General features: G+C 39.1%; 1 protein-coding gene across 3 annotated transcripts in view; it reads left to right on the top strand.

Annotated features, from left to right (window-relative positions):
* smg7 (SMG7 nonsense mediated mRNA decay factor) overlaps positions 1-26,653 on the top strand; it is a 170,458-nt gene that overhangs the window by 87,252 nt on the left and 56,553 nt on the right. For all 3 annotated transcript variants that reach the window (XM_078561379.1, XM_078561380.1, XM_078561378.1), the window contains exons 7-12: positions 5,271-5,421; positions 7,219-7,354; positions 9,163-9,325; positions 13,092-13,248; positions 19,044-19,114; positions 20,214-20,274. In XM_078561379.1, coding sequence (XP_078417505.1) covers positions 5,271-5,421; positions 7,219-7,354; positions 9,163-9,325; positions 13,092-13,248; positions 19,044-19,114; positions 20,214-20,274 — 739 coding nt within the window. The remainder of the gene's footprint in view (positions 1-5,270; positions 5,422-7,218; positions 7,355-9,162; positions 9,326-13,091; positions 13,249-19,043; positions 19,115-20,213; positions 20,275-26,653) is intronic.

The raw sequence follows: 26,653 nt of genomic DNA, 5'->3' as shown, positions 1-26,653 counted from the left end.
TGTGATAACTTTGTTGGATTTAATCTATCAGGATGTTGTCTTATGGAAGATGAAACTTCTACACATACATCATATATAGCTAAATTCATCTTCCCTAGCTTATTCCCACAAATAGCTTTGTGTGACCGCAATAGCTTCTCCAAATCACTGAGACTAGTCTGGAAGGAAACTCAATATTACACTTAAATTTTCAAGTACCCCCTCATTATCCAATTTGATTAGAGGTAAATCAATTTCAGAATCCTGCATTTCTTCTACTTTCTCATTATCTATCACCATTAATAGCTCCTTTTGGTCCTCTTCCCTGTCAAGGTACTTTTTAAGCATGTTTACTTGACACACCCTCTGCTTATTTCTTCTCTCTGGAGTATTTATTAAATAATTTACTTCACTCAATTTCTTTTCAACCCTATAAGACCCACTGAACCTTGCCTTTAACGAGTCACCCAGCACTAGTAACAAAACTAGCACTTTCTCCCCAGCAACAAAACTATGAGCTGTAGCTTTCCTGTCTGCTTTCACTTCACTTGCTGTGGTATCTTTAAATGTTCCCTAGCTAACTTACATGCTCTGTTCAATCGCTGTCTGAAGTTTGATGCATAATCCAGGAGAGTAGTTTCTGAATTTTGACTCACCATTTTGCCTCTGTTTCTGAGTAAGCTGTCTAATAGAACTATTTTATTTGCGAATCCTTTTTCTGTAACTCCACTAACTGCCTTGAGTTAAACACTTCAGCTGCATTGTCTTCCAGTATTTCTTCCTGAACAACCTTATCAAACAGTGACAGCTAATTGGATTTCGACACCTTCTCTCTACCGTTGAACTTCCTGCTGTTCTTGTTTCAACCTATGAGCCTGTGATCTTATCACATGACCTGGAAACAACCCAGGATGTTCTATCTGCAACGCTCTGTTGAAAACACTTCTACAGGCTGTTCAACTACCATAGACATCACTCACATGTGATCCAGCTATATCATTACTCAATAAATTGAACTCCTGCAATGGGCAATTTTTCCACTACTCCAACAATCACCTCACCTGGTTTCCACTTACACTCTAAATTTACCTTCCACAATGGAATAGGTTTAGCATCCCCATGAACCCCACTTATCACCTGTTCCTACGATACTCCCTCTGAACAGCAAATGTCACTACCCCACAACATGATTGACTAGCCCCTGTGTCCCCTAAAATTTTAACATCTTTACCTACTCCACCCTGTACACATGGAAAGACTTTCCCATCACACACAAAATCTTTAAATGTTTCTGCAACCTGCTCCTCAACTCCCTTGGGTTAATTGTGAACACATTCCCACTTCTTTACCTATCACTGATTCTTCCTGTTTTACCTGTACACAAACCACTGGTTTACCCTGTGCCTGAACCTCAGAAACTACAGTACTTTTATTTCCAGAGCTTTCCTGCAGCCCTATAATTCCAACAGATTTTCCCTGCAATTTCCAACATACTGACTTTTTGTGTCCAACTATATTACAATGAAAACACCTCCATTTTCAAGTGTCTCCTCTACTCTCAGTCCTTCCTTTTTTATTTTGAGAAAAACTTCCTGGAAATTTCTACTCCTTTTCTTCCCTCACAAGCCACCTTCCTTTCACCTTTCCACTTTCTATGCTTTTCTGATTTAAAGGGTGACGAAAAATGGTGTAGCTCTATGAACTAGCTGAAGCATCATCTATCTCTGCTGCTTGTCTTACCGTTTCAACCCTCTGTTCCTCCACGTGAGTTCTCACTACTGAAGGAATTGAATCTTTAAATTCCTCCATACAAATTACCTCTGAGAGCTGCATATGTTGTCTCTATCTCTAATGCCCGTATCCACTGGTCAAAATTACTTTGTTTTACTCTTTCAAACTCAATAAAAGTTTGCCAAGGCTGTTTTTTCATATTCTGAAATTTCTGCCTGTATGCCTCAGGGACCAACTCACATGCACTCAAGATAGCCTTTTTTACCACAATATAGTTCACCGACAATTCTTCTGACAGTGAAGCATAAACCTTGTGCTCTAGCCACCAGCTCTGATTGTAACAACAATGTCCAGTATTCCTATGACCATTTCATCTGTTTAGCCATCTTCTCAAATGAAATAAAGAATGCTTCAACATCTCTTTACTCAATGTTTGGAAGAGCTTGTACAAATTTAAACATCTCCCCACTGCTAATCTAAAATAAGTCCTCCTTCACCTCCTGGTGTCTCTGTTTTTAACTGCCTGCATTTGAAGCTGAGATTCTCTCGATGGCGCTCTCGCGCTCTCGATTGCTCTCTCACATTCTCGATCGCGCTCTCGATCGCTCTCTCACGTTCTCGATCGCTCTCTTGTGCTCTCGATCGCTCTCTCACGTTCTCGATCGCTCTCTCGCGCTCTCGATCGCTCTCTCACGTTCTCGATCGCTCTCTCACGTTCTCGATCGCTCTCTCACGTTCTCGATCGCTCTCTCGTTCTCGATCGCTCTCTCGCTCTCGCTCGCTCTCGATCACGCTCTCGCTCGCTCTCGATCACGCTCTCGCTCGCTCTCGATCACGCTCTCGATCACGCTCTCGATCACGCTCTCGCTCGCTCTCGATCACGCTCTCGCTCGCTCTCGATCACGCTCTCGCTCGCTCTCGATCACGCTCTCGCTCGCTCTCGATCACGCTCTCGCTCGCTCTTGATCACGCTCGCTCTCGATCACGCTCTCGCTCTCGCACGCTCTCTCGCTGTCGCTCGCACGCTCTCGCTCGCTCTCACGCTCTCGCTCGCTCTCTCACGCTCTCGCTCGCTCTCTCACGCTCTCGCTCGCTCTCCTTTTCTAACCTCTCCATTTCTAATTCCCTTCCCTGTTGCCTTTTCTCTCGTATTTTTCTGCCTGTTCCCTTTGAAATGCCCTTGTTTTTTTTTTCCTTTTTCTGCTGTCTTTGGCTCAAGTTTCTTTCATTTCCTTGTTCAAGTTCAAGCTTCTTCATTTGTAACTGAAGGCTCACTACCTTCGGCTGTGACTCACTAGTGTCAGGTATCACTCCCAACTTTAAATGCTGTGCTATACCTTCAAATATGTCTGCTTTCTTTGCCCCTGCAGATAATTTCAATTGTAATTTATCTGCCAGTTCCATTAATTTACCTTTTGTAATCCAGCCAAAATTATAACTTCAATTGCTAAAGCCATATTGCAGTTTTACCACTTGAGAAAAACCTCATACTAACTCCTGAATTCAAAGTGCTTCTCGTACTCGTTACCTTAAGGTTCACCAACTCCAAACCAAACAAGGAATCTCAAATATATCCCACAAAGAGCCCCTAATTTATGTTTCGGCAGGCAGATGGTAAATGCCAAGCTGCTCAAATCCCAGAGGGAAACTTGAAGCAGCTGCCACAACTATTTGCAATTTGTACTTGTTGCGAGATGTGGGCTTTGAATTCAGTAAAAGAAGGCCACCAAGATTTCTTACAAAACGAAATTAAACCTTTATTAATAGAAGAAATGATTTTAAGCACATATATGGATCTACAAACTACGACTATGATAACTTCTAAAACCCTTGGTTAATCTAACTTCCAGTTACACCTCTGTTAAAGCAACAGTGGGACACACAGATTTTAAAAGACCCAGGCAAAGTAACACACAATACCCTGAACAGTAAAATTCAAAGTGAGTTTTTCTCAGCCTCAGTTCCTTGTAGACAGCAGGTTGAGGCTTAGATGCTAAACGCTTTTCACACTTTTTAGATCTTAGAATGCCTTCCCTTTATACATATTTTCCCCGTTGAATGCAAATTCCCATTGTTTCGCTATGTCTTTGGACTTGACCTCTCTAATAATAAGTCTATTATAGCACTAATTTACCAGTAATCTTTGGGGAAAAATAAACACACTACTTAACTTCTCCTGGCTAGGTGAAACATTTCACTCCCTCTTTTGAATTCAAGCTAGTCTGGTTTATTTAAAAATACAACTGTTCCCTTTATACCTTACATTCTAGAACTTCCCCCATGTTTACCTATTTAAACCTAGCTTATCTTCTGTTCCATCAAAGCCTTCAGACCAGCTGCCTTTAATTCAATTAAGTCACTCTCTTGCACGTGCACGCGCACAGACCACACTTTTACTCTACTTTTCATAATGTTATTGGAATTTATTGTAAATTATTATATCTTCCCAACATGTTGGTGAGACCACACCTAGAGTATTGTGTACCGTTTTGGTCTCCTTATTTAAGAAAGGGCATAATTGCATTAGAAGCAGTTCATAGAACATTCACTCAACTGATTCCTGTGATGAGGGGGCAGATCTTATGAGAAAAGATTGTACAGGTTGGGTCTGTACCCATTGGCGTTTAGAAGAATGAGAGGTGATCTTATTGAAACGTACAAAATCCTGACAGACTTGATGGGGTGGATGCTGAAAGGATGCTTTCCCTGTGGGATGGACTAGAACTAGAGGACATGGTTTAAAAGTAGGCTGCGTTTGCTGCCAACGCAGTGCCTACACAGTTGTACCGACGTGATATCATATTGAGTGATGGGCTCCATTTACTGGTGTGTGTGTACACCACTTTTCTGATTTCACTGTCCTTCAGTGAAGGGACTTATTGTACTTGTAGCCATTCAGATATAAGTTAGCTAACCTTGGTTCAAAGGTCCATAAAATTCCCTTATGGGATTCTGATTTTCATCCGATTCCCTACAGCAATGCAATAGCAAGCTGCTCTCTTGTGCATCACAAGAGACTGATAAGTAAAAAGCAAGCAAAGACTAAATGCAGGGTTATTTTGTCTTGCAGACTCAAATGCCTCATTTCACGTTAAATGTGATAATACAATAAAGTTGATAATATAGGGTTGTATAGCTGTCCGAAGTTAGTGACAATGGGAAAAATAGATTATTTCAGAAACTGATGAAGCCCTGGCACAGTTATATTGAAGCAGTGCTCTGAGGTTTATCTGGCACTACGCTGCTCTTATTGTGCTACAAATGCAGTTGCATTGAGAGTTTCTTTTTCTTCAGTATTTGAAAGAAAAATAAGGCATAATAATGAGATTTGAGAGCTGGACTGGTTTCTATGCAGATGATTTAAAGGCATGAGTAACCAGTGAGGTCAAATGGAATGATTATAAAGAGATGTATATGCCATCAATGAAATTTTCTCACTGATTCTGTATCTATAACTTCCAGCTAGGATTTGATGGAGATTTGCAATAATGGGTCAAGTGCAAACTTTTGTAGCAAAATGTTATATTTTGAATTATTACATGTTACTTTTTCTGTTTCAGGTCAACCATACAATCAGCTGGCCATTCTGGCTTCCTCTAAAGGCGATCACCTTACAACCATTTTCTATTATTGCAGAAGTATTGCTGTCAAATTTCCTTTCCCAGCTGCTTCTACTAATCTACAGAAAGCGCTTTCTAAAGCTCTAGAGAGGTGAGCAAAGAAATGCACCAAAAACATCATAGACTAGAATTTACTGTAAGCTAATATAAATGAGCACGGCCCTCTATTTGCGAGACCCGTTCTTGCCCACTTAATTTCTGTAACATTTTACACTGTAAGTTAAAGATCAAAATGAAGCAGTGCCCTCTAGGGCACCTGGGACCTAACACAGGGCAAGCAATTGTGTATCTCAGTGCTGTCTGAGCCAGGAAGTGTAAGCTAGAATATTGCTTAGAGAGGAAAAAAATTAGATTAAGAGAAAAAAGAAACTAAATCATTTTTTAAAATCTACAACAATTAAATCTGAAAGAATGGGACTCCACATCTGTAAAAGTTAATTTTCAGTGCCAGAGAAGTTGTTTGGCTGTAATTAAGATTTATCATGCTATTAACAATGGCACTTGAGTTCAAATGAATAAGCCCTAAATTTCTGTGGTGAGTTTAGTCCATACCTAAGGCGTAAGTACACGATCATGATGGTGCTCAAATTAGCACTGGACTTCTCAACAACATCTCTATTTTTGTGTTTAATTGAGCATCTGTGCTCATCCGAAGTTGCTGTCTGATTTGTGCATTTATAAAGGTGAGCACTGTTGGTCTCATTACCTTCGCAGTAAATTATGCTGTCTAAAATATTTGTTGCATATCAGAAATCCTAGTAAAACATCATAAGTAATCTGCAATATACCTATTTTCAGCTATTTTTCCAATGTTACAAAGTTAACTCTATGTATTCACAATCTAGGCTTTTTTGCCTTTTGATGCAGAAAACCAATGTAATATTTTAGCTTTGATTTTAAAAACTTATTTGAAGCAGATGTATTCTTTCTGTTTCTTTAGTCTGTTCGATAATAGTCTTCTGTGTTAATGTACTGGAGTGCTATGTTGCATAGTATTGGACAAGATTTGCACTGTAGTTCCCCACATTGTGATTTCCTAGTTTTTCCCTGACCATTATTGTGAAACTAAGTGTTCCCTCCATATGGAAACGCCTGAGCATAAGTCATTTGAGGCTAACTGATTAGTTTACAGAAATAGGGCAGCAGTCTGCCTGTCAACCCGGGCTGCAAATTGGAGGTGTTGCCATAGTGTAGGTTGGCTTCCAAATTTTACTTTGTATTTTTTTTTTCATTTGGTTATCACAAAAATAATTCCATTATGCGTGTTTGCTAGCCACTTAAAACATTTTTATCTGCTTTTAAATCCTGACAGAAGCAATTACTTTGATATAGAAACATAAAAATTCTAGCATAGAAAGAGGCCATTCGTCCATTTTGCTCCTCTGGAGATATTTTTACAAAAGCCTAATTTCTTCCTTCTCTGCACTTTCATATTGAAGTGTTTTCAGTTTAATTGTAACCGATGTATTATTTACCACAACTTCTGGTGAAGTGTTTTATTTTTCAACAACCTCTGCTTTTTAACTGTTGTGCCACTGTTTTTCTGGTTTAACTTTTCCTTCCAATCTATCCAGCTAAGTACATTATGAATGCATTATATAAATCTCCATATAAACATCTGTCTCTGGATACTTGCTTTCCACAGCTATTTTAAAATATCTGATAAATTACCCTTCTAATTTTTATCAAATATAGATTGAAGGCTTTTTTAAGGATTAAAAATATTGAATGTATAGAATGACTTTCAGTATAACTAATATTATGTAGTCATTGCATCTGAGGTGATTATAAATGTAATACTTTGACTAGTTATTTGTTTTACTTTGCAGAATTAATTCTTCAATCATATAATGTTAATGTTTGTTTTTCACGGTTTGCTATTTTGTAGCCGTGATGATATGAAGACGAAGTGGAATGTTTCTGATTTCATAAAAGCTTTTATTAAGTTCCACGGTCATGTGTATTTGACCAAAAGTTTAGAGAAGTTGTGTACTCTGAGAGAGAAGCTGGAAGACCAGTTCAAGGTATGAATAAGATGCATTTTAGCAGTAGATACTAGTTTCATTTTCATGTTTAAGTTCTCACTGCTGTAAAAAATAGATTGTTCATGAATTTCACTGCTTTATTGTTGCTACTTCTGAAAACAGAAGCGTGAAAGCAAATTGAGGAATTTACTGAATTTGATTTATCACTTAAAGGGAGTTAAAAGTGAAATTGAATTAAAATTGAAGCAATTTAAGTACAGGCTTGGTAAAATTTGTATTATCTGGCATATTTTTTATTCATTCATGGGACGAGGGTGTTGCTGGCTAGGCCAGTATTTATTGCCGTTAAGATGGTGAGCTGCAGTGCAATGCCAGTGGTCCATCCAGTTCCATTCCTTTCAGACTTTTTTTTAGCGGTTTGATACAACTATGTAGCTTGCTAGGCCATTGTTAACGGCATTGCTATGAGTCTGGAGTCACGTGTAGGCCAGACCAGGCAAGGAAAGTCCTTCCTGAAAGGGCATTGCCTAAAGGACATTAGTGAATCAGATAGGTTTTTACAGCAATGGTTTACTGAATTTAAATTTCACCATCAGCCGTGTGGGATTCGAGCCTGGGTCCCCAGAACATTACCCTGGGTCTCTGGACTACTAGTCCAGTGACTACCAGTACACCACCGCCTTCCCCTTCCGCCCACCAGAATTCTCTACTAACCAGATTTTCTGATGTTTCCCTAATACAAATCATCACTTTACCAACCAAAGTTATCCGGAACTCATACTTGTGTACTATGTTATTTTATACTTTAATTTGTGTTTTAATGCACTGTTGAAGATTAGAAGTAAAAAGAATATTGTTCTTTACTTCCCGAGTACTTGTTTATTAGTTCATGCTCCAAATATTGCGCTGTATTTCATTGGTAGATGGAACTCTCTGTTAACTAGCATTTTTGATTAACTGGCATCGCCGATTCCCCACACGTACCGGAGAATAAAGATTTTACTGTAGATAGAAAAAAAAATCTTGGGGTGGGGCTGGAGGGCATGATTTTTGGCCGGCTACCAAAACTGTTCGCACTGAAAATCGGGGTGCTTGGCAGACAATTTTTTTAAAATCCCCTGCCAAATTATTTTAAAGTCCTGATGGGTCCTCCCTGAAGCAGGTGGGAATCTTCTGGCTGCTTCTCCTAACCCAATAACAATTTTCTGTCCCATGCCGGCCCATCTACAACCCCAGTTCCCACTGATCAATTCTGGCTCAAACTCATGGAGAAGCTATGTGGTCTTTCTTGCCCCATCTCCACCCCATCAAAATTAGCAAGTTGATGATTACGCTCCCCCCACCCCCAATCAGCAAGTTGCATGCTACTTCAATGCTCACAGCTCCCTAGCATTTTGGAAACGAGGTTTGCATCTGAAAGTTGCCACCAAGATTTTTAAATTAAAAGTAACAGTGGGGATTCAACCTATCCCTCTTATGCATTTCAAATTGATTGTTTTTAAATTTTTCTACAAATCCCTGTTTTTAGGATATAAATTTAACAGCCCATTTTGCCTCACTCAGCTTTGTTAGTTGAAAAGAATACATGTACTTTTAATAAAATTTGAAAAGAAGCTTTAATGGGTAATTATTTTTTGAAACATGAGGTTGTTAAGTTCCTCGGTTTTCTATTGCTTAATTCAAATTACCGGATAATTTAATTTGTTCAAGGTGCATCCTGCACATGCTAAGATATTGGTTCCTATGATTAACAGATTTTTCCACTTGGTAATTTTCAAATCTTCACTCCTATTTTCTGGAGTTGTCTTGAGCAACCATAATTCTGATTTAGTTTTGATTGTTTTCAGAGACTTCTTCCTCAGAAGGCATTTAGTTCTCAGCAACTTGTGCATCTCACAGTCATTAACCTGTTTGAGTTGCACCATCTCCGTGACTTCAGTACTGAATCTGATGACCATAGCTATAGTCAAGAAGAACTGCTGTGTTGGACACAGCTCCTGGGTCTCTTCAGTAAGTGATTCTTCCTTTAAAAATAGTTTTTGTTTTTGTGAAATAGTCATGTTTGAAGCATCTGTTACACATGGCGAGATGATCAGAAGTAAGAAATGTTTTTACAATTAAATCCATCAAAGTCTGAAATCGCATTTAAAATATTTTATAGATCACATTAGGTGCCAAATGGGACACTATGAAGTAATTACATTTTTTGGAAAACTAATTTTTTGGCAAAGAAAGCAGTTAGTCAGAAATCAATTAAATTAACTCGTCTTGAATATCTGCAATTTTGACGGCATTTTACATTGGTCAGGCAAGTTGGTGTCTCTTTATCATAAGTTGGTGCTCAAAATTGCTGCCAAATCTAATTACCTGCTGACAAAAGCACACTGAATGCAAACGCATTTCTCGAACTTAGCATTTAATGATTACTGGCTTTGTCACAACTCTACATTTCTTTAGATGACAATGCTAAGTGATATTTTATTCACGCTGAATGTTTATTTACATTTCTGCACCCCCTCCCCCCATCCAACCTCTAACACCATGCAAAATAACTTTCAAATTAGTCATTTGATTCAAACAGTTAATTTTCTTTTGTGGAAAGAAAGTAGTTGAGCAACACCTAGCCAAACAGTTTAAACCAGAACTTGACTGTTTGGTGTAATTGTCATGCTATTGGATTCTACTTAAACCTAAAAATCAGCTTTTTCCCCCCCATGTGAAAAGCAAGCATAGGACCTCAAGGCAATCTGTTGCCAGAATGCTAAATCAAAGTTAGCTGTGATAACATGCTAACTACAGTGCCACAAAGATCAATAAAGTGTGGTTTAAAGACTAAGTTATATAGATGTCCATCCATTCTTCATATTTTTGTTGTAGTTAGATTGCATTGGGGAGAGTGGAAACATTTTGGGCACACATTGTTGGTGATTTTTATCTGGATGCAAAACTGTAGGAAGCATGCAAACTAGGAGCAGGAGTAGGCCATTCGGCCCCTCAAGCCTGCTCCGCCGTTCATTATGATCATAGCTGATCATCCAGCTCAATAGCCTGCTCCCTTTTTCTCCCCATATCCTTTGATCCCTTTCGCCCCAAGAGCTATATCCAATTCCTTGAAAACATACAATGTTTTGGCCTCAACTACTTTCTGTGGTAGCGAATTCCACAGGCTCACCACTCTGAGTGAAGAAATTTCTCCTCATCTCAGTCCTAAATGGCCTACTCCGTATCCTCAGACTGTGACCCCTGGTTCTGGACTCCCCCAATATCGGGAACATCCTTCCTGCATCTACCCTGTCTAGTCCTGTTAGACTTGTATAGGTTTCTATGAGACCCCCCCTCATTCTTCTGAACTCCAGTGAATATAATTCTAACCGACTCAATCTCTCCTCATATGTCAGTCCCACCATCCCAGGAAACAATGATCTTTTTCTAGCTTGGTGTTTTAATTGGAATCTCCATCCAGGCAATATGCGTAACGTAGACATGAAATAAACTTTTATATTTGGGCATACTTTGTAAGTGGAGGTTAGTGTTGCCAAACAAGTCTAGAAACATAGAAAATTGGAGCAGGAGTAGGTCATTCGGCCCTTCGAGCATGCCCCGCCATTTAATAGAATCATGGCTGATCCTCTATCTCAACGCCATACTCCTGGTCTCTCCCCATACCTCTTCACATCTTTAGAGTCCAGAAATCTATCTATTTCCTTCTTAAATATATTCAGTGACTTGGCCTCCACAGCCTTCTGTGGAGTCCACAGATTCACCGCTCTCTGAATGAAGAGGTTTCTCTGCATCTCAGCCCCATATCCTGAGGTTGTGACTCCCTTGTACTAGACCCCTCAGTTAGAGGAAACATCTTCTCTGCATCCAGTCTGTCCCGCCCTGTCAGAATTTTGTACGTTTTGATGAGATCCTCTCATTTTTCTAAACTCCAGTGAATACAGGCCTAGTCGGCCCAATCTCTGCTCATATGACAATCCTGCCACCCCAGGAATCAGCCTGGTGAACATTCGCTGCACTCCCTCTATGGCAAGTATATTCCTTCTTAGGTAAGGAGACCAAACCTGCAAGCAATACTCCAGGTGTGCTCTACCCAAGCCCCTGTACAGTGCTCCTGCAGTGAAGGCCAGCATACCATTTGCTGCCTTAACTGCTTGATGTACCTGCATGCTTGTTTTTAGTGATTGGTGTACAAGGACATCCAGGTCCCTTTGTACATCAACATTTCCCAATCTATTACCATTTAAATAACACTCTGCCATTCTGTTTTTCCTACCAAATTTGATAACTCTACACTTAACCACGTTATACTGCATCTGCCATGTGTTTGCCCACTCACTCAACCTGTCTCAATCACCTTGAAGCCTCTGAACACCCTTCACATTCCCACCAAGTTTTGTGTCGTCAGAAAACTTAGAAATTTTACATCTGGCTCCCTCATCCAAATCATTGATATGGATGAATCATTTATTTTAAATTCCTAAAATATTACAATTAAGATTTCACATTTCGACGAGTACTCCACTGAATGAATGTTTTTCTCTCCCTTTGAAGGTTACAATAATTTCAGGTTTTGGTTCTTGAGGGAGGAAAAAAAATTAGAATGAAAACTACTATTAAAGAAGAAATTACATGCAACTTTCCAACTTTTCATATGCAACTATTAGCTACAATTGGAGATTTCAGTGACATTTGTTGATCTGAAAGCTTCAGAAATTACCTCAAAATTCATATTGAGGGTGACTTCTGTAATTAAAGGGATAATGATTTATCTTCTAATTAATATATGTTTTGTATCCTGACTCTTTCACCCATGTGTTACATGTTTTGCTTTGCAAAATAGGGTAATGAAAATTCTTGAAACACTGCTTATCAAGCAACCATGTTGTATTTCAGTCTTTTATCTTACATTTGAGTACAGCAAGATCTGAGAGATATTAAAGGTGTGTCTAACGAAAAGCCATAACTTAGTTAGATAGCATGCTATACAAGCTCAGGCCTTGCCAAGCATTTTAAAGTTAGTATACTTATGAAGTGTCATCACTGTGATGTATGTAAATGCATAGAGCAAAATCACAGAAACAGCAATGAGGTAAATGAACAGATAATCTTTTTAGATATTCAGGTTGAAGGATGAATATTAGACAGAGCTTCTACATCGATGTGAAAGGATAGGTGGGATTTCGGTTTAACATCTTACCTGAAAGGCAGCTCAAATTGTAACAACTCCCTCAGTACTGCACTGAAGCATAAGCTTGGATTGTATGCTCAAGTTTTACAGTGATGCTTTAACCCCATAACCTTTGGACTCAGATGAGAGTGCTACAACTGAGCCCAGACTGATGAGACTGTCTACAAGATTAACAATAATTTTGGCGTGCAGGCCAAAGCTGTAAAACCAGCCTGGAGTGCCTGTTCATACCCAGCGTAGTCAGAGGTTTCTTCTTGTCAAAATTTACGAATCTGCACATGAAGCCTGACTTCCTGGAAAACTGATTTGCTTGAAATCTGCAAATAATTTCCTCAACATGATTATAAATAGTTTGGGATGTGGAGAAAGTATATGTCATTCATTGTTCTGTTGCCCTTGAGGTTTTTTGGTTTAGGGAACATCTGGGTTTTGCCCCCACTTGGAGCACTTTATTTCATCACTTCACAAAAAGTAGCTTATATTTACTGTTTGGTTAATTTAAAAATTCAGATGAAATCAACATAAAATGGCAAATAAATGTATTTTAATTTTTTTTTAATGTTCAATTTTCCCACAATTTTCCAGTGTCTTTTCTTGGAGTCATGTGCAAGTGTGCATTACAGGACGAGAATCTTAAAGAAACCTTGGGTGAATGCCCACTACCTGCTGTTAAAGTTTCTTTGGATTGGCTGAAACTCCGACCCAATGTCTTTCAGGAGAGTGCATTAGAAGAAAGACAGTAGTAAGTATTCAATTTTAAGAACTAGTCAAGTTTAATATATTCAACAATAAACCTTTTAAGTGATCTGAAGACAGGAAATACACCTCTCCTGCCCCCCCCCCCCCCCCCCCCCCCCCCCCCACTCTCGCCCATTGTCTGGCATTGATGTACAGTTTTCTTAGCATGTTTCAAATGTAGACCCATATTGTGGTTCGGGGATGGAAATAGTTAAGTGTACCTTTCTGCTTCAGCATTTAAAAATTAGTTTTTGAAACTATTGGATGTTTCATCATGCACGAAGACATTTTGATATTAATTAACTGTTTCATTTCGAGCAATATGCTCCTGCACTAACCATCTTTATTTATTTCAGCTAATAGTTTACAAATAATGCAAAGGTAACTGATACCCTGAGTTAGTATTCAGCTGCTTCACTTCTAGATCTTGGGTAGCAATTAGTCTGCTCTGACCACTGACTGTAAAGGTCCCATGTGAAGTGAGTTTGGATAGTCACAGCCCTGTTCCCAATAGAAGCAACACAAAGCTGTTCACATTTCTGTATAAATTTAAATTATGAGCTCTGAATATTTATAAGGATGGCTGATGTGGGAAATAAGATTCCGCAAGTGCAGTATGGAAGTAGTCTTTTGAGCACAAGGTGCACATTTTGAGGCAGTTTACTTTTTTATTTATTCTTGGGATGGGTGACATTGGCAGGACTGAATTTAATGCCACCCCTAATTGATCTGCCAATTGGGTGGTTTGCTAGGCTATTTCATTAAGAATGGGACTGGAGTTGTGTAGGCCAAGCTGGGTGGATTCCCATTTCTAAAAGACACTACCGACCCAGTTAGGTTTTCAGAACTATACAATAGCTTTTGTGGTATTTTTATGTGCCAGCCCATGAGTCACAACTTGCCATTGTGAGATTTAGACAGGATAAGAGTCCTGTACTATAACCACTATATTTTGTGCCCTTATCTGATCTGTGCTATACTTGGCAGTGCAGAGATGAGGAATAACAGGGACAGAAAGCACTGGTGGAAGTAGTTTACAGGTCCCCTACCAGAAGCTTTACCATTGGATAGAGTACTAATTAAAAAATATCAAAGGTAGTGCAATAATCACGGGGGGACTTCAATCTTCATACAGATTTGGCAAGCCAAATTGACAAAGATAGCCTGATGGACAGGTTCATAGAATGCATTCGAAACAGTTTCCTGGAACAATGTTTCATGAAACCAACCAGGGTTAAGGCTATTTTAGATCTTGTATTATATAATGAAACAGACTTGTTGGTATGGGATAGAGTGGTCATAATGTGATAAAATTTTACATCAAGTTTGAGAGTGACATATTAGAAGCCAGTTACATATATATGAGGGGAAAATTGGCTAATGTTGATGGGGAAAGTGTGTTAAAAGATAAGGAGGTAGATGAGCATTAAACATGGATAAAATCAAAATTTTCAACAAAAATGCATTTTGTTTAGAAACAAAACCTCTATAGGAAAGGTGATCCACCAGTGGGTGACCAAAGAAGTAAATGATAATATTAGATTATAAAAAGAGGATAATGTTGTGAAGAATTGTAGTAAGTCTGAGGATTGGGAGATTTTTTTAGAAACTAGCAAAGGACAACCCAAAAATGTATAAAGGAAAAAATTAATTATGAAAGTAATCTAGCAAGAAAAATAAAGCATTAAAAGGGCTTCTACAAGTATGTTAAAAGAGAGCAACAAAAATAAAGGTTGGCCCCTTTGTCTTCACAGTAGAAGACACAAAAAACTTACCAAAAATAATGGGAAAGCAAGGGGCTAATGAGTTGGAGGAATTTAAAAGTAATTAATATCAGTAGAGAGGATTGGAAAATAGCAAATGTAACTCTTCAAGGAAGGAGGGAGAGAGAAAATGAGAAACCAGAAGCCAGTTAACTTGACCTCAGCTGTTAGGAAAATGCTGAAATCTATTATTAAGTAGTAGGTCATTAAGCCCCTCAAGCCTGCTCTGCCATTTAATAAGATCATAGCTGATCTGATAGTAACCTCTAATCTGCAACCCACCAAACACCGACAACCTATCACCCCCTTGCTTACCAAGAATCTATCCAACTCTGCCTTAAAAATATTCAAAGAACCTGTTTCCATCACTTTTTCAGGAAGAGTTCAAAGACACTCAACCCTCTGAGAGAGAAAAATTTCACCTCACCTTTGGTTTTAATGGGTGACCCCATATTTTTTTAAAGAATGACCCCTAGTTCTAGATTCTCCCACAAGAGGAAACATCCTCTCCAATTCCACCTTGTCAAGTACCCTCAGAATCTTACATGTTTCAATCAAGTCACTTCTTATGCTTCTAAACTCCAGTGGATACAAGCCTAGTCAGTCCAACCTTTCCTCATAAGACAACCCACCCATTCCTGGTATTAGTCTGGTAAACCTTCTCTGAACTGCTTCCAACAATTTTACATCCTTCCTTAAAGTGACCAATACTGTACACTGTACTCGGGATGTGGTCTCACTACTACTCTGTATAACTGAAACATAACCTCCCTACTTTTGTATTCAATTCCCCTCGCAATAAATGATAACATTGTTAGCTTTCCTAATTACTTGCTGTACCCGCATACTAGCCTTTTGCAATTCATGCACTAAGACACTCAGATCCCTCTGCATCTCAGAGCTCTGCAATCTCTCACCATTTAGATGCCTCTCTTTTATTCTCCCTGCCAAAATTGGCAATTTCACATTTTCCCACGTTATACTCCATTTTCCAGATCTTTGCCCACCTACTTAACTTATCTATATCTTTTTGTAGCCTCTTTAATGTCTTAATTTCTGTTTTTATATTTCTGGCTAGCTTTTTCTCGTACTCTAATTTTTCCCTCCTTGTTGATCTTTTAGTCATCCTTTGCTGTTCCTTATATTCTGTCCGATCTTCTGGCCTTGCACCTATCTGCACAATTGCACCTTTTCTCTAAGTTTGATACTATCTTTGACCTTTCTAGTTAACCACGGATAGTGTGTCCGTCCCTTAGACTTTTTCTTACTTGTTGGAATGTATCTATTTTGTGTATTCTGAAATATCCCCTTAAATGTTTGCCACTGCATCTCTATTGACCTATCTTTTAAACTAATTTGCCAATTCACTTTAGCTAGCTCTGCTTTCGTGCCCTCATAATTGCCCTTATTTAAGTTTAAAGACATGGGGCTGGATTTTACCGTCAGTGAGCGGGGGCAGGGCCTGCTCGCCGACGCGTAAAATGACGCGCGATGATGTAGGGCGGAACTCCCGACGTCACCACGCCCCATTTAAATTTTCAGGAAGGTGGGGGCTCAGCAAAATCAACTGCGCGCCTGCCGGATGTCAATGGCCAATTGAGGCCGTTGACAGAGTAATTAAAGTAATTAGTGGACCTGCCCGTTCAACCTTAAGGTTGGCGGGCAGGCCAGGAGCCCCGGCGGGAAGTAGAAAAAACATGAAACCTCACCCACAGGCAGGATGAGGTTTCATGTAGGGTTTTAAAAATTTTAATTAAGTTTTTTTGGAAATTATGAACATATCCCAACTCATGTGACATTTTCACATGAGGGGACATGTAAGGGAATTTTTGTTTCTCTATTAATATTTTTGAAAGTAGAGGCGATCTCCCTGAGGCAGCACTTAGCCTCAGGGAGATGAGTGTGCTCTTTCGTGTGCATGCACATTCTTGAATTTAGGCATTCCCCCACCCGCCTGCACAGGAAGCGCATAGTGCTTCTGTGCGGATGTCACGCTGGGCGGGTCTTAATAGGCCCGCCCACGTAAAATGGCACCGCGCCTCCAATCGGGGGGCGCCGATTGGAAGTGTGCCCGCACTCGCCCGCCCATCAACCACCCCCCCCCACCGTACAGGGGGAAAATTCAGCCCGTAGTCTCAGACCCATTCTTCTCTCCCTCAAACTAAATGTAAAATTCAAGCATGTAATGGTCGCCGATACGCAGGAGCGCCTTCAATATGAGATCATTAATTAAAACCACCTTGTTGCATAATACCAGGTCTAATAATAGCCTACTCTGGTTGGCTCCAGAACATGGTGTTCTAAAAACATTCTATTAACTCCTTATCTAGGCTACCTTTGCCCTTCTGACTTTTCCAGTCTATATATAGATTAAAATCTCTCATGATTATCACGATGCCGTTCTGACAAGCTCCTTTTACTTTCTTTATGCTCCATTCTATCATATGGTTGCTATTAGGGGGCCTGTATATGACTCCCACATGTAGCTTCTTGCCTTTACCATTTCTCATCTCTACCCAAACTGTTTCCACATCCTGGTTTCTTGAACTTAGGTCACTCCTCTTTATTGTGCTAATACCACCATTAACTAATAGAGCCACCCTCCACCTTTTCCTCGCTTCCTGCCCTTCCTGTTAACAAGGCACTTAGAAAATTATAATATGATTACACAGAGTCAGCATGGCTTTATGAAAGGGAAATAGTGTCTGAAAAATTTGAGATTTTTGAGGATGTAAGTGATGGTAGATAAAGGGGAATCAGTGATGTAGCACCTCTGACACACATAAGGTTGTTGGACACAATGAAGGCTTCTGGTTTAAAGCAGAGGGAATAATATAACGTGAACAGAACATTGGTTAATGGACAGAAAACAGAGTAGGAATAAATGGGCAACTGTCACTGTAACTAGAAGATTGCCACAAGGATCAGTGCTGGGGCCTCTGCTATTTACAACTAGATTAATGATTAAGGTACTGAGAATAATATATTCAATTTTGATGATGATACAAAGCTAAGTGGGGCATTAAAATATGAGGTTGCAAAGGGGTATAGATAGGTTAAGTGAGTGGATAATAAAAGCAACAGATGGGGTACAATGTGGGAAATGCAATGTTATGCATTTTGCTTGGAAGAATAGAAAAACAGAATATCTTTTAAATGGAGAGAGATTGCAGAATGCTTCCTACAGAGGGGCCTGGGTGCCCATTGTCATGAATCACGAGAAGTTAGCATGCACCTGCAGCAAGCAGTTAGGAATGCAAATGGCATGTTGGCCTTTATTGCATAGAGCTGAAGTACAAGGCTAAGGAAGTATTTCTGCAATTGCACAGTGTTTTGCTGAGACTGCACCTGGAGTACTGTGCACAGTTTTGGTCTCCTTTTCTAAGAAAGAATATACTTTGGAAGCAGGGGTGCAAAAGTTTACTAGAATGGTTCCTGGGATGAGGATATAGCCCCACGAGAGGTTGAGTAGATTGGGCCTATACTTGCTGAAGTTTAGAATGAATGTTGATCTCATTAAGGCTTATAAGATTCTGAGGGGTGGATTGACAGGGTAGATATTGAGTTTAGAATCAGGGGGCATAGTCTCAGGAGAAGGGGTTGATCATTTAAGACTGAGATCAGGAGAAATCCCTTCACTTGGACAGTTGTGAATCTTTGGAATTCTCTGCCCCAGAGAACTATGGATGCTCAGCCATTGAATATATTCAAAGCTGAGATTGCTAGATTTTTAGACTCCATGGGAATTGAGGAATAGGGGAATGAGGTGCAAAAATGGAATCAAAGATCAGCTGTCGTCTTATTGAAAGCAGAGCAGGTTCGAGGTGCCATGGGGCCTGCTCTTATTCCTAGTTTTTGTGTACCTTAGACTGGGTAGTAAAAAATATCCAACACTGGTATTGTGCCACTTAATGTGATCATTTCTTCTCTTCCTCAATTCATAAGACTTTTTCATGGGTTTTTCTCGAGTGCAGCAGGATGTGCAACACTCAGAATTCCAACTTCTTATCATTAGAATTTTGTCTTTTTCCTTCAGCATTTGGCCCTGGATTGTATCATTGCTAAACAGCTTTCATCCGCAGGAAGATGATCTTTCTGGCTTTAATGGTAAGGTTTGTTGCTTTTGAAATTATGAACAATTTAATCTAAATGTAAAGGAAAAAATGGATGCACTGTATAGAGCATGAGGAATTTTCATTGGAAGATAAGGTAATTTTATTTCGGTATGTCTTCCACATGGCTTTTAAGTTACTGAGTAGTCACAAATATGAAAGCACACGTCTGTATTGCAATTGAATGATTGAGCTGGGCCAAGCATTTATCCTTAAATAACCATTGTGATTATATTGTGCTTCAATCTTTCAGACATAAATGGTCTAGCTTTCTTTTAAAGTACTCTGCTTTACTCCTCCTTGGGTTATTTTTTCTTTGAAAAGTTTTTGTTGCCTAGACCAAACATTTCTGAGTGGCTGGTAGGCAGATATGCTCTTGATCTGACTGAGATACCTAAGAACTGCTCAATGGCCATTTTCCCTCCAGCTTGGCAGCTTTGATGCCTTGTAACTATTTTGAAGAAATGGCCCAATGTGGAAGGAAGTGTAGAGGTGACTGTCTGTCCTTTCCTCCTCCCTCCCCCAAAATTTAGATAGAAACCCTGAAGAAATATCAATTCTGACAAAAATTACTTTTGAGGAGGGAAGATGCATGCATTTGTTCTCACTACAGTCCACAGTCTTTTCACTGTTTGCATTTAAATAAAAACTGTTCCCTTCATGATTAGGTACAGAATTAAAGGAGAGTTTGTCTATAGCCAGCATGAGCAGCTTTTGATATTCTGAGTATGTGGATCTTCTAGAACTGAGAAAAACATAAGAGTCTTTCCCAAAATATGTTGAGGGTCCTATTGTAGAGTTAGTTTTGGCAACATTGTCATTAGTTGCATCTATGAGAACTATAATGCAAGAAGAATTTAAGTAGAAGTTTGGCATGGTTATCCAGTCTCTGTCATTAAATTATTACTGGATAAAATTCTTAAACACATGTTTGAAATTCTCAATAGTTCCTAGTTGATTTTTAAAATCAGAATAAGGAGACATTTTTACAACTGTCCAAAACAAAAATTAAATGACCAATTTCTGTAATTTTTTTGCCTAATGCTATTATTTCCCCTTTGTTTTTTTCTCTGTTTCCCATCCCCTTTATACAGCAACTCCTCTTCCTGAAGAATTTGAACTGCAGGGGTTCCTTGCACTCAGACCTTCATTAAGGTAAAAAAAATCACTTTTTAATAGGTGTGATATAACATGCACAAGATTGGCATTGATCCTTTTAAAGAAAGCCTGCTTTGTTGTAACGAGTTTCATAAGTATGTACAGGAAAAGGATGAGAAAAGAGCCTTTGGGCCACCAAGGCTCTCCCCTCTTGTATGTCAATTCAACCAGCCTAAAATCAAACTGCATTTTGAACAACAACTCATCCTCTACAGTTTTAATCTGCTACCATATCAATGAATTATTTGAAATATTTGAGTACAGTAATCTTTCTAAGGCTAGCTTCAAATTACTTTTCACACCATAATGCAATTCCTCTGGTGCTCCTGATCTGACTTGAATCAAAGTTTTACAGTACAGAAGGAGACCACTCTGCCTATCACACCTGTGCTGGCTTTTTAAAATAGTGTTCACAATTTCATTTCCCTGTTTTTTTCTCCACACCTTTCACTTCCCTTTTAAAAAGTTGTTATGAAGTTTGCTCCAATAAAAGCAGAAGATACTGAAATACTTAGCAATTCTGGCAGCATCTGTTGAGAGAGAAACTGGGTTAAAGTTTCAAGCTTGTGAATACAGGTCCCGATGATAGATCACAGGCCTGAAATATTAATTCTGCTTCTCTCTTAACAGATGCTGCCAGACCTGCTAAGTATTTCCAGTATTTTCTATTATTTCAGATTTCCAGCATTTGCTGTATTTTGCTTTTGAAAGGATTCTGCTCCCATTGCGTTTCCTGCTAAAAAATTCTAGTAGCCCTGTGCATTTAACTTGGAGGTTAGAATAACTTTTTTTTAATGGGCTTGCTGACTAGTGGAAATATTTTTCTTCTGTGTACCATACAAAGCCTGGATTCACCTTACCTACTTGATATAGCTTAATGTTCTTCATTCTCAAAATTTTAATTTAAAAAAAATTAACAGGGTAGAAGTCAGTGACAAAGTTGCGTCTTGTGATCTGCATACACAATTTGAATAATACTTTCTTTAAACAGTGTTTGAGTTCAGTGTGTTTTGTTGGTGAAACAATTCATTCATAAATTGAATGAAATAGCGTAAGAATCAGAACTAATCTCTCTATATTTTATTCTAGGATTGCAAAATCATAAAATTGCATTACTTTCATTACTTCCAATGCAACAATATACAATTATCCCAAGTCAGAATAATTCTTATACAACAGTTAACCTTCTAACCAGGGAACAAATTGCTTTAAACTGCTATTCGTTTCTTTAGCTAACTTCACATTCATAATGTACAGTTCCTTCATATTCTGATGAACTAATTGCATAGAAAACATTTTCCTACTGTGAAGTCTCCTATCTTCTGATTTATTTGCTCAAAACCCAGAAGAGTTGCATTTGATCTGGCTTCTGACCCCATAATCTCCATCTTGAATGCTTACTTCGATCTCTGTAACATTACCCACCTCTGCCCATATCTTAACCCACTTGCCACTGAAACCCTCATTCATACCTCTGTCATTGCTACACTCGACTGTTCCATTGCCTTCATGGCTGTCATCCATTCTCCACCCTCTGTAACTTAAGTTCACCTACAGCTCTGCCCATATCCTGTTACACGTCAAGTCCTGCATGTCTGTCACCCCTATTCTTGCTGACCTACGTTGGCTTATGGTTCTCTAGCATCTTAAATTCAAAATTTCCAACCTCATGTTTAAATCCATTCATAACCTTGGCCCTCCCTATCTCTTGAAGCTGCTCCAGTGGTACAGTCCCACCTCACCAGCTCTTTGTTTCTCTAATTCCTACCACTTGTGCAGTGACTTCAGATACCTAAGCAGTACATTGTGAAATTCTCTGCTTTAAGCTTTTCTATCTCCCTACCTTAGCCTCCCCCTTAAGCCTTTCTTTAAAAGCCACCTCTTGACCAAGCTTTTGATAACTGGTCCTATTGTCTTTTTCATTAGCTTGGCATCCTTTTCCCTCTTGGATCTCTGAAGCCTGGGACATCTTTCTACATAAAAGGCATTATATAAATGCAAGTTGTTGTTATGCCCCATTGGTATAGGCCTCTAAACAGTTAATCTGAATGGCACTTTGCAACCATATGAATTGGTTTTTTTTTAAAAAAAGCTTCAATAATGTCTTAAATCTTAACAGTGAAATTAGTTTATTTGGTTATTTCCCTTCTGAACATGTTATTGATGTTTGTAAAGACCTGCAAGTACCTTGTTTGGCTTAGAGTCTGCTGTCGGGGAGGCAGCTTCATTTTGAAGGATCCCATGTCTTAACGGTGGCAACACATGTTTGGAATTTTAGCAGATTTGGTTACCAGCATTGACGTCGGGACAAGAAAGAAGAGTCCATGGTTATATTACTCAACTAGTCACTGGAACTGTTGGAGTGTTTCGGAATCTACCAGAGTCCATTAAAAAAAAAACACATCTCTCGGTGTAGTTAGTCTGTGGAAGACAAATGCTGTGTATTTTTCTAATCGTGTAGCCAGGAAAGGCGTCCCTTTGATTTTGGTGTCTTTTACTAACAGCTTAAAAGCGACTAGAATTCCTTAACAAAAGAGAACACTGCAGCACTGTCTGCAAACGTGCAAGTCTTTTTAACGACCTCCTTAAGCCACTTGCTTTCACTCCCATAATTACTAAGTTACTAGGGAAACTCTGTAGGTGAGCAATGCTGAAACTAGTGCATACACTATACAGAAAGAAATAGTTGTGTTTGCCCTGTCTGGTCTGGTATCAGTTTTAACAGTGAAGCTAGAGTTTAAATAGAAAAAGTAACTTACTGGGGTTAAATACAAGAGTTGTAAAATAAGATAACGTGGAATTGAGATCTTTTTGCATGTCATCCATTGATTCCAGAATACGCTTGGTTAATTTGTTGCTGATAGATTCAGGAGGACCAAAACTAGATTTATAAACTTTTTATATACACAGTGTTAGAAATGCTGAGAAGGTAAAAGAGTAATATTAACCTTTCTGGTTGCACTCTCAAAACTTGTCTCAGTAAAAGAAAATGGTTATGATTTTAATGGCATCAGTGGAAGTTTGTTTGGCAGAATTATTTAAAAGAATAGGTGATCATATTTGTAGATGGTCATTCATTTGGATAATTTCAGATTACGCCCAAAGTAATGCTGCTTCCTCATAAGATATAACATGAGTAAGCCATTCAATCCTTCAAGCCTGTTTGTTATTTAATTAGATCATGGATGATCTGTGTCTTGATTCCATTTACCTGCCTTTATTTCATATCCCTTGGTGCTCTTACCAATAAAAAAAACTGTGATTGTCTCAAATTTTGATTGACCCAGCATCCAGTTCTTTTGGAGAATAAAATTCCTCATTTCCACTACATTTTAGTGAAGTAAAGTGCTCGTTGATTTCATTCTGGTGCAGCCATGCTCTAATTGTAAAATTGTGTCCCCTTATTGCTTGATTCCCCCACCTGAGGGAATGTATTGTCTACCAACTCTGCCAAACCCTTTCAGAATTTTAAGCACTAGAAGTAATCTTAAATTTAAGGGAATATGACCCAAGTTTATGCTACCTGCCCTCATAATTTGAGGGATTTTCCCTTAAATTTAAGGGAATATGACCCAAGTTTATGCTACCTGCCCTCATAATTTAACCCTTTAAGCCATGGTATAGTTTTTGTTTATCTGCACAGTACCCACTCTAAAGCCAACATGTCTTTTCTGAAGTAGAGTGAGCAAAACTGAATGTAATACCCCAGATGCAATCTGATCAAGGCTCTGTACGACTGAAGCATAACTTTCTTCCCTTTGTATTGCAGCCTCCTTGAAATAAAGGCCAATATTTTGTTTTTCTTGTTAATTACTTTTTGAACCTCTGCCCTAGCATTTAGTGATTTATATATCTAGAGATCCAATTCCCTGTGGTCCTCTGCAACTTCTAGTCCCTCATCATTTAAAAATTATTCTGATTTGTCTGTCTTATACCCAGTGTGGATAACCTCATATCCTCTCATATTGAACTCTGTCTGTCACAGCCTTGTCCCTTCAGTTAACCTGTTTATGTCCCTTTATGTCTTTGTGCTCCCATCTGCACACTTACTCTTCCTCCTAACTTGGGGTCATCTGCAAACTTGTATATGCAACTCTTTTCCTTCAGCCAAGTCATTGATGTGTACAAAGAACAAAGAAAAGTACAGGACAGGAACATGCTGTTCGGCCCTCCAAGCCTGCGCCAATCATATTGCCCATCAACTAAAGCATTTTGCACTTCCGGGGTCTGTATCCCTCTATTCCCATCCTATTCATGTATTTGTCAAGCTGCCTCTTAAACACCACTATCGTACCTGCTTCCACCACATCCTCTGGCAGCGAATTCCAGACACTCACTACCCTTTGCGTAAAAAAACTTGCCCCGCACATCACCTTTATAGGTTTCTCCTCTCACCTTAAATCTATGTCCCCTAGTAATTGACTCTTCCACCCTGGGAAAAAGCTTCTGACTATCTACTGTGTCCATGCCACTCATAATTTTGTAAACTTCTAATCTCCGTTGCTCTAGTGAGAACAATCCGAGTTTCTCCAACCTCTCCTCATAGTTAATAATCTCTAGACCAGGCAGCATCCTGGTAAACCTCCTCTGCACCCTCGCCAACCCCTCCATATCCTTCTGGTAATGTGGTGACCAGAATTGCACGCAATATTCCAAGTGTGGCCTAACCAAGGTTCTATACAGCTGCAACATGACTTCCCAGCTTTTATACTCAATACCCCTGCCAATGAAGGTAAGCATGCCATATGCATTCCTGACTACCTTATCCACCTGTGTTGCCACTTTCAGTGACCTGTGGACCTATACACCCAGATCCCTCTGCCCGTCGATGCACTTAAGGGTTCTGCCATTTACTGTGTAATTCCTGCCTGTATTAGACCTTCCAAAATGCATTACCTCGCATTTGTCCGGATTAAACTCCATCTGCCATTTCTCTGCCCAAGTCTCCAACCGATCTATATCCCGTTGTATGATACAGATCCCTGGGGAACACCACTTGTCACATCCTGCCAATCAAGAGTATGCTGTGTTTATCACTACTTTGTCGCTAACCTCTCGACCAATTTTCAGTCTGTGTCCTCAGGTTACCTTCCATTCCATGTGCTCTCATTTTTGATGACCTCTTGTATCGAACTTTATCAAATGCCTTCTCCTTCCCTACTGCCTTAAATAATAGTGACATTTACAACTTTCCAACCCTGAATCTAGAGACCTTTGGAAAACTAGTACAAACTCATCTTTGTTTAATATCTGAAGCTGGAACTCATCAATTTCTGGAGATTTGTCAACCTTCAGTTCCATCTTCTCCCCCATTACCACTTTTAAACTAAAATAAAAGCAAAATACTGCGGATGCTGGAAATCTGAAACAAAAACAGAAAATGCTGGAAAAACTCAGCAGGCCTGACAGCATCTGTGGAGAGAGAAAAACAAAGTTAAAGTTTCAAGTCCGTATGACCCTTCTTCAGAGCTGAAGAGAAGTGAAAATGTGATGAAATTTTATTACATTTCTTGAAATTTCCACTTTTCTTCAGCTCTGAAGAAAGATCATACGGACTGGAAACATTAACTTTGTTTTTCTCTCTCCACAGATGCTGTCAGACATGCTGAGGTTTTCCACCATTTTTAAACTGTTTAGAGCGATTAAATTCCTCCCCTTCACTTAATTTACATTCCCTTGTACCTGTGATATTTTGCCATCTTCCTCTAGTGTCTAAACAGATACAAAATACTCATTTAACAAATCTGCACTTTCCTTATTGTCCATTATAGTCCAGCCTATATTTGCTTTTAGTGTGCTCCTCACCCCACACTTTCTCAATATGCTTATAGACTTTTTGCCATTAGTTTTGATATCATTTGCAAGTTTTTAATTCATACTGCAGATTTGCATCTTTTTTGTAATTAATCCCAATCTGTTGGTTTTCACTTTTTAATATTTGCATAAGCCTTTTCTTTTAGCTTAATACTGTCTTTTACTTATGAACCATGATTTTATTTTTCATTCATTCTTTCACAACATGTGAGCATCACTGAGGCCAGCATTTATTGTCATCCTTAATGATCCTTGAGAAGATGTGGGTGAGCTGCCGCCTTGAATTGCTGCAAGAGGTGTCAGCTGTGGCTCAGTTCATAGCACCCTCGCCTTTGAACCAGAGGGTTGTGGGTTCATGTCCCACTCCCGGAAACCAAGAACTGTGATTGTACTCGGAAGAGTTGCAATCTGTGACTGTTGATAACTTGAAAGAGTTTGAATTGCTGCAGTTCGTGTTGTGTAGGTATACCCACAGTGGTGTTAGGAGGGGACTTCCAGGATTTTGATCCAATGAAGTGAGGGAATGGCAATATAGTAAGGTAAGGGTGGTGTGTCACTTGGA

This window comes from Cetorhinus maximus, chromosome 17, assembly GCF_964194155.1.
Source record: "Cetorhinus maximus chromosome 17, sCetMax3.hap1.1, whole genome shotgun sequence".
In the NCBI taxonomy this organism is placed as follows: Eukaryota; Metazoa; Chordata; class Chondrichthyes; order Lamniformes; family Cetorhinidae; genus Cetorhinus; species Cetorhinus maximus.
The sequence above is the reverse complement of the archived record's forward strand: the minus strand, read 5'-3'. Positions and strand labels throughout refer to the sequence as shown.